The 8,904-nt window shown below is 37.8% G+C and overlaps 1 protein-coding gene across 1 annotated transcript; it reads right to left on the reverse strand.

Moving 5' to 3' along the window:
* Positions 1–46: 46 nt before the first annotated feature.
* nmur3 (neuromedin U receptor 3) lies at positions 47–4,560 on the reverse strand. Its single transcript, XM_046028708.1, has 2 exons — positions 3,700–4,560; positions 47–808 (listed from the first exon to the last, which is right to left on the reverse strand). Exons 1-2 carry the CDS (start codon positions 4,535–4,537, stop codon positions 378–380), a joined length of 1,269 nt encoding a protein of 422 aa, XP_045884664.1. The 5' UTR covers positions 4,538–4,560; the 3' UTR covers positions 47–377.
* Positions 4,561–8,904: the final 4,344 nt, after the last annotated feature.

Consider the following 8,904-nt stretch of genomic DNA (forward strand, 5'->3'; position numbering starts at 1 on the left):
GGAACAACTTTTTCGTTTTGGGAAATAGGCTTCAATTTAGTGGCAAGATTTAGATGAGAAGCACAATACAACTTTCATGTCTGATAAATGTCAAATGTCGAAAACACTTGTTTTTTTACAGATTAAACAAATGAGATGTAATGTGTTAATTTGTGTGATTTAACGGTGCTGGTAGGTTGATTTTGGACCTTTAGACAGCTGTTTTCCCCTTTTTCCAGTCTTGCTGGAGTAGTAATGCTAAGCTAAGCTAACCACCTCCTGGCAGAAGAGCGATCTTCTCATCAAACTTTCATCAACAAGGCGAATAAGAACATTTCCCAAAATGTCAAACTGCTTGTTTAATCTGCTTGTTAGCTTATTCAAATTAAATCTCTCAGTTAGAATACAGAAGTCTTGCAGGTCGTCTCTTTACATGCACATGTGAGGATCTTTGTGTCCATGCTAAGTGTCATGTTAGGAGACAGTAAAGGGATGAAAGTGCTAGAGTCCTTACCCTCAGCCTGAGCTCTGGGGCTTGAGACAGAGGGATCCTGTAAAGTCTTAGGAAATGGCGGTGAGTCTCTGACAGAGCTATTATCCTCTGCCTGGGAGCACACAAGTTCTCGGAAACACTCCCTGAACCTTGTGGAGAGCAGACTATAGATGATAGGATTGACTGCTGAGCTGAGGTAGAAGAAGATGCCCGACAGGATGTGGACGTACTGATAAATGTTGTGCATCAAATCGGTCCACTGGCTGATGGAACTCCACAGGAGCCGCTCAATGTGGAAGGGCGCCCAGCAGACTCCAAACACTGCCACCACGATTGCTAGAGGATCAGGCCAGAGAAAATAAGGCTGTTTAAAAAGGTTTTTTGTTGTTGCAGGTTAAACACTTTTCTTTGTTGCTACTCTTTTTTTATTGTTATGTATTTTTGATGCCATTGTTACCCCTACTGGGAAGATCAGAGACACCCTAACCCTAACCCAAAAAGAACATTACCCAAACAACACAAGACAATCAACATAATAACATCAAGAATATGAACATTCACCTAAGGGCTCTCCAAAATTCCCAAACTATACATACTACATCTCTTTAAAAGAACACTTCCAGAACAAGCACATTAGTGGTCATAAAAAGAAGCAATCAACCTGAGTGAGTTAGGCAATTTACTCATTTACTAGTTAGGCATTTACTAATGTTGTAACGTATAATTAGATAGATTTTGTATCACACATTATTGAGTCAAAGATTATTAAATTTATCTATTAGTCGATCGCTAGAATATTTTACCTAAACTATTTTGATAATCGGTGGAGGATTTTATGCTTTTCTTTGTCATATATGAAAGTAAAAAATATATCTTTGGGTGTGGGCCTGTTATTCAAATAAAACAAACACTATGAATGCATCTCATTGGGCTGTGGGACACAGCAACAATCTTCACTATTTTGTGACAAAATGATGAATCAATATGTCAAGAAAATAGCAGGCAGATTATTCTATTCTATTAAAATAATAGTTCAATCATGTCACTTAATAGTGATGTCTTTGAAGGACATGACTCAAGAGAATGTTGTAATTGCAGAAATACTTTTATGTATTTTTCCGTTAAATTCTTTTGATGTAGCCTGAAATATCAAACTGAACATGAAGCCACACCAGGGTATAACGTCTTAAAAACGTTTGATGGTAATTTTGCTCAGTCATTTGTAAAATGCAACCCAGTCTGACTCCCAAGTTGTCACATACTGGCCATATAGTGTAATTTATGGATGTGCCTGCCATCAGAAAAGTAAGACAGAAAAAAGTCCGCTAGTGGAGGAGGAGAGGTGGATGGATGGATTGATGTATGGGACGATCAAACACAGGACTTTAACCCATGAAGCTGCTGTCTTGCGTGAAACCTCTGCATCAAAAGTAAATGATTTAACTCACATAATGTCCTTAACATACAAAATTACAATATTTTCCTATACCTAACCAATTAGTCTATATATATTATGCTAACTTGACCACGGAGCATCCAGAAGTGATGTGAGGAGGGTACCTATAGCATCATATTTTAAAGGGGAGGACCAAGCAGCAGTATTTGACGAGATGAGAGTGAGAACGTGTTGCAAAATGTGTTACTGTGAGCAGCAGATGCTCAACATCACTTGGTGATAAAAACACTCTCTCATCCATCTCCTAACAATCTACACATAATGCTTTCAGGGTGCTCTCACTGAAGAACATATGGCATCAAGCTAACTGACATAGCTTTGTTGGAAGCTAAAGGGAACTCCACAGTGGCAAGATATTTATAAATGTGAGTCTTAGTCACAAACACAGTTTGAGACAATTGTCTGTTTAACCCCTTTACAGTTTAACAGTTGTTTCACTTTTTCCCTTTAAGTGAAGCTTAAATGTTGGGAAATCATCTTGTTCCAGCCCTTCATTAGAGCTATATGATGTTAAAACTGAGTGAAACATTCAAAGCTGGACTCCATGTTTTGCTGCACAGTTGCATCAAATGTAATTATTCCAGATGACTTGCGCATTGTTTTATGCACATTTCCACATAAAGTGTCAGCTGTCATCAGGTTCTGATTTTGAGTTCTTTATTGCTAAATTCTGATAGGCCTTAGAAAACCCTGACATCTCTCATGTAGAAATACCAGTAATACTATTATGTTGAATTTCATCACTTAAAGTAAGAAACTGATTTCGGAAAGTAGCCCTTTAAGATGACTTCTACTGGAAGTCAACACCATCTATCATTTTGTTACATGTGGTGGAAAACTTTTTAAATTACGGATATTAGGGGTGGGCAATCTGGCTGAAAAAATACAATTACAATCTATTTAATCGCAATCACAATCCACAATATTTTTTCTCAGTTTTGAAATGCCGTGTAGTCTATAGCCAAATTTGAAATAGCCTATGAATTTCTCCATTTGCACCATTAAAACAATATTGCATTAAAGATAGCACATAGTTTCAAAATGTTTTCTGAGTTTGATTTGAAGTCAGAAGCAGAAACCCAAGCCAAAAGATAACATAATCATAAAATAAAACTTTTCAAGTACTCACAACTCAATTGCATTGTTTACAATACATCACCAAGGAAACAATTCACCCAATCAGCATAGCCATCTAGTTGTCTGGTTTTACTGGTTTTGTTCACGTAGCGTGGATCCACTAGTAAATCTATATAAAGTTCTGAAACAGAAGTAAGACATTAAATACAGCAATCTCTATGCTCTATGAGTGGCCTGAAAAGTAGACAATGGACGCCTTAGATTACAACCTTGATCTAAAATCACCAGCTTTTCCGCCCTTAATGGGTATGTCGGTGTGGAATGAAACTCATTACAAAGTTGACTGATAAGAAAGAAAAGAACTAAGCAATTATCAGTTATATTAAAGGGCCATAGAGTGGGGTAGATGGACTATAGTTTGTAAGAACTTTGCTTACACTTTACACGGAATCTCATCAAGCCCCAAAGCTTAGAAGGTGTGAAACATAAAGGCACCATTCAGAATACAAATGATTCACACAAAGAATTGACAATCCCCTGAGATTATTTGCTTTGTGTTTTCCTCATGTTTTGTCTTTGGGAACATGTCTTGGCATTGATAATGCAGATTAGAGGGGACCTGCTTTCAAATCATAGCACAGAACCCACAGTGATGCATGTTTTCTAAAGAGAGACGGAGAGAAAGAAAACTCACAGAGCATCTTGTTGACCTGCCTCCTTCGCCCGTTCACACTGATCTTCCTTCGAGTGTTCCAGTATTTTCCCAAGTTCCCGCTGGGCTGCCGCCTTTCTCTGCCCAAATGAAGACCCATCACCAGGTACAGCACACTAATCACCATCATGGGCACAAAATAGAAGCACACTGTGGTAATCTGCATGACCATGTTATAGATCCACAGGGGTTTTAGCACAGTGCATATGGCCGACTCCTCCATCCTCTCTGGCAGGTAGAAGATCCCGTGCAGTGATGTGTTAGGGATGGCACAGGTCATCGACACCACCCATACGATGCTGATGACCCGCTTGGCGTGCTGGTTAGTTGACAGATACCGTGTTTTAAGCGGGTGCAACACGGCTATATACCTCTCTACGCTCAGAGCTGTGACATTGAGGATTGAGGCGAAGCAGACTGTCTCAAAGAGGAAGGTCTTGAAGTAGCAGCCGCACTCGCCAAAGGGGAATGGGTAGTTCTGCCACAGGTCATAAATCTCCAGGGGCATCCCGAACAAAAGCACCAGAAGGTCCGACACAGCCAGGCTCACCAGATAGAGGTTGGTGGGGTTTCGCATCTTCTTGTGCTTTGCTATCACTGCACATGTGAGCAGATTTCCAGACAAGCCGGTGAGGAAGATGACAATGTAAACACTGGTCACAGGGAGGAAGAAGGGCGATCGTTTTAGACCCAGGATTTCAAAGAGGTTGGCTTCAGTGAACTGGTCATTGGTGTAATTCCCAGTGGCATTTAGTGGCATGATGGTGTTGTGGAACAATTGGGATACATTTGAAGCGGAGACCTGCAAAGACAGCTCCATTTCAGAGAGGAAAACTGGAGGGAAATGAGATTGGAGATGTCAACACATCCTGTGCTGATTTCTGGGTTTGTTCAGCACTTGGGGCCTGCTATAAAAATAGAAAGATGAAACAAAAAGTGAGGATTTCATTTGATTAATGGCTCTGTGATGATTCCTACCATTTAACATTTCTTATTTCGTGTAGCAACCTAATTATTTCTCAAATCCATGTTTTTAAAAAATACTTTTACACTGGCATGCTTATAATGGAGGATATTTTAAATAAAACTAATGTGATATTTAAATACATATCACTAGGACTGCAACTAAGGATTATTTTCAATATTGATTAATCAGTCAGTTGTTTTCCTGATTGTTTGTCTATAAATGTCAGAAAATAGGGGAAAATGCCCATTATAATTTCACAGAACCCACAGTGGCATCTTCATATTCCTTGTGTTATCCAACCATTAATCCAAAACCCTTTACAGTAACATGTCAGTCAGGAAAGTGTCAAATCTTCATAATTTAAGAAGTTGAAGTAATAGATTGCTAAGACTGTTTTGTTTGCAAAATCACTCAAATGATTATTAAAATAGTAGTTGAGAAATTTTCTGTCCATCTACTAATTCATTAAAGTACTAATTATTTCAGCTCTACATATAACCACTTGGATGACAGACTGGTGATATGACACATCCTAATTGTCTAAAACAACATCAAATGTTTCATTTTGGGAGGGGAATATGCATCAGCAGGAGATTTAAGAGCTGAAAATTTTCAGGGGAAAAATGTTAATCTGATAATGTCAGCACCTGGCTCAGAAATGCATTACTAATTAATCACACACAGTGGGTAAGGTCAATGCTATACAAGGAAGGTTTTAATTGTACTTGTTTTCTTATTACTTCATTATTAGTAGTATAAATATTTTTACTTTTCTACTTTGAAAAACTGTGAGCTGTTCTGCTACCTCATAGCATATAAGGAGACTCCAGACCTATAAACTGATGAAATAAAGAATTGAGACCAGATTTTGTCTATATTATTGTTCCTTCAGAATAACCTTGGTGACACAAAACATTTTCTGTTGGTTGTGGATGATGATGAACCAATTATGAAAAAAAAACACTGGCATGGAAATGGCGGATCCCCTCTGTGCGTTGGGGAAAATCGCTTTTATTGCTGCACTAACATGGTTCAAGTCATTCTCATCAACTGGTGACTGTGGAAGATAATCGCCATTACACACTGCATTGATAGATGCTAATGACTTCTAGAAGGTTAATTATGTTGCCACATCTCATGCATCACCCTGCAAATCCAAGGTAATGTGACTAATAGGTATTAGCTGCTTTGTTGGAGTTAACCTAACAGACAGTTCAGCATGTTTCTCTAATTTAGATTTTATCTTGATTGGTACTATATTTTAAAAAGTATGTTTTTAATGTTATCATTACTATTTTATTTTGATGAATTTAAGGTTGATTAAAATGCCAGTTGTGATTTGTCAAATACTTCAAGATAGTAAAAAAAAAAAAAGCAGATAAAGATGCAAATGCAACAATAATATGCAATAATAATTTAAACCTGAAGTCACTGGTAACTTTTGTTTGAAATATTTACATGAGAAATAAACCTCACCTTGATGCTGCTGGTCTGCAACCCGCTTCTTATAACGCACTCTGTGTGTGGTCATGATCGGAAATTAGGGAAAACAAATGAGGCGAATAAACAAAATAACAAATGTAAAAGTTGTTGGACGCGCGCGCTCCTGTCCCTACAGAGAAGGGGTTGACAGATGGCGGGTCCACAGAGAAGGATGGTAACTGCGCTGCAGCCACGTAGGTCCCCCTTCGCACAGAGATTAAACTGGTGAGATGTGAAGAAGAGGTGAGAGAGCGTGAGGAGGAGGAGGAGGAGGAAGAGAGAGAGAGATAGAGAGAGAGAGAGAGAGAGAGAGGCACATTCACTTATTTATTTAGCACTTGAGTTGAAGGATTTAAATCGGCGCAGACATACACTTTATCATTCAACAGCGTTCACAAACAAAAGACAAAATGTTACACATTATAAATCTAAAGTGTTGGGCTAATGAAACTCAAATTATGGAGTTTAAATAGTCATGATAAAATTGGAGACATTAGGGACTTTACAAAAATGACATGACTCTCAAGTCTATCTGCCCCTCAGAAGAAGTGAATACAACTCCCTCATACCTCTACTAGAATGTTTAAAAGATATTAAGGCCTGGATGACTTCTAATTTTTTAAATCTGAATGAAGATAAAACTGAGGTCATTGTGTTTGGACCCAGTTGGGCCGGTGATGTGCTTCCTGTGGACCTGGGCTACCTGCAACAATATGTGAAACCCATAGTCACAAATCTGGGTGTCAAAATAGACTATGACTATGATAGATTATACAAAATAGAATATGATTTTAAACTTGACAAACAGACAAATACTGTTGTTAAATCCGTTTTCATCACTTGAGGCTTTCATCTGAAATTAAATCTGTTTTATCTCATAATCATCATTCATGCTTTTATCTCAACCATTTACATTTACATTTACTCATTTGGCAGATGCTTTTATCCAAAGCGACTTACATTTGAGGAACAACATACAAGCATCAAATACAGATCTACAACTGACAATACATACTAGTAAGAGCTCATAGTACATATCACATCAATGGGGTAAATACCTAGGGAAGGAAGTAAGAGTTAACAAAAAGTGCAATCAATACAAGATAATTGTAGAGGATAGAAGAAGAAGAGCACAGGAAGTGCATGTTAGATGTTAGGAGTTAGAGGTGTTATAAGAGAAAGTGTTCTCGGAAGAGATGAGTATTCAAGAGCTTCTTGAAGTTAGAGAGGGACGCCCCTGCTCTGATGGCGTGTGGTAGCTCGTTCCACCATCATGGTGTCACAGATGAGAATAGCTGGGACTGGGATTGCTTTGTGTGAAGGGATGGCAGAGACAGGCAGCGTCAACCAGTCTAGATTACCATACTGCACGTTACACTGCCTTTAACCAGTCCTCTCTCTTAAGCCTACAGTTAGTCCAAAACTCACCTGCTCGTCTCAGTAGCATGCAGATGTTTAAAAGGATGACAAGCAGTTTGTAATATCAAGTTTCAGAAAACATTTCCCAGCGCTTCATTTGAAAATGAAACATGTAGTATCAATACGTCATACTGCTAGAAACTTCTATTTAATGGAGGCTGCAAAACACTGTATGTCTTTTATCATCGAGTTTGGAAAGTCATTATAGGAAGAAGATCGGCTTATCTAAGCAGCAATTAAACTAAACAAACCATGATTAAAGCTGGAAATGGTCTTGTTTTATAATTAATAGATTCTTATTAATAAACCCATCTGACCGGTAGAATTTTGTACACTAATATGAAGTCCTTTCTAAACAGAAAAGTCACACAGGCAAAGACTAATTTCACTCAATATTTGTGTTGTTATGCATCAAAATGAAAAGTGAGCACAGTAGTATCACACAAATTTCAATTAACAGCAGAAGGATCATCTTTCCCCCTGACAGCTATGGGAGCTAACTTGCATAGTTGTAGCTTTAAGTAGCTCAATCTGGAACACCAAATTGCAGAAGATGCTTTTTTTTCCTACTAAATAAAACATTTAGTACATCACCAAATAAATATTTGATATAGCGGTCATCCCTCCTGGTTCACCAATATTGTATAATCAAGTTTTACAAATTACATTTTTGTTTTCAGATGTTTGGGACATTGTAGTGCTTGGTATTAAAACATTTACAAGGTTGTTTATTTGTCATTATACAGCACAAGATTGTATAATGAAACAAAATTTGTAGTTACTTCTTGCTACAAGTGAGCATTCAGTGTAGCCTATTTTAAAATATGGTAACATAAAATAAAATAAGTACAGTTATTTATATACAAAGGCTATTTACTGATAAATGTGGTATACACCCAGAACATTCTGTAGTGCATTTTTTGAATTTGCATCTGGGTGAATGTAAACAGCAGCAACAAGATGATAATATGGTTTCATCTTCACATTAAAAAGTCTGACATTGACTGTGTTTGTGCACCAAGCCTCGTCGATAAAAAACACCACCTATCAACCTGCCCCTCTCATCAGAAGATCACCAGCAATCTTTACTATCTGAAGAGCCAGTTTTGGAGAGAAAGGGGGAAAAAACCTGTTTGGAGAAAAAAAAATAACACTTTAAATGCAGGTACCACAGCCAATTAGTCTAAGGGGCGGTTTCCCAGACAGTGTTTAAATTAGGCCAAGACTGGGCCTTAATTTAGAATAGTTAATCACTGCTCAATAAACGGCTTTCTGAAACACAGACTAATTAGAGATTAAGAACACCTGGATTATGAAGT

Source organism: Micropterus dolomieu, linkage group LG18 (assembly GCF_021292245.1).
Source record: "Micropterus dolomieu isolate WLL.071019.BEF.003 ecotype Adirondacks linkage group LG18, ASM2129224v1, whole genome shotgun sequence".
Classification (NCBI taxonomy): Eukaryota; Metazoa; Chordata; class Actinopteri; order Centrarchiformes; family Centrarchidae; genus Micropterus; species Micropterus dolomieu.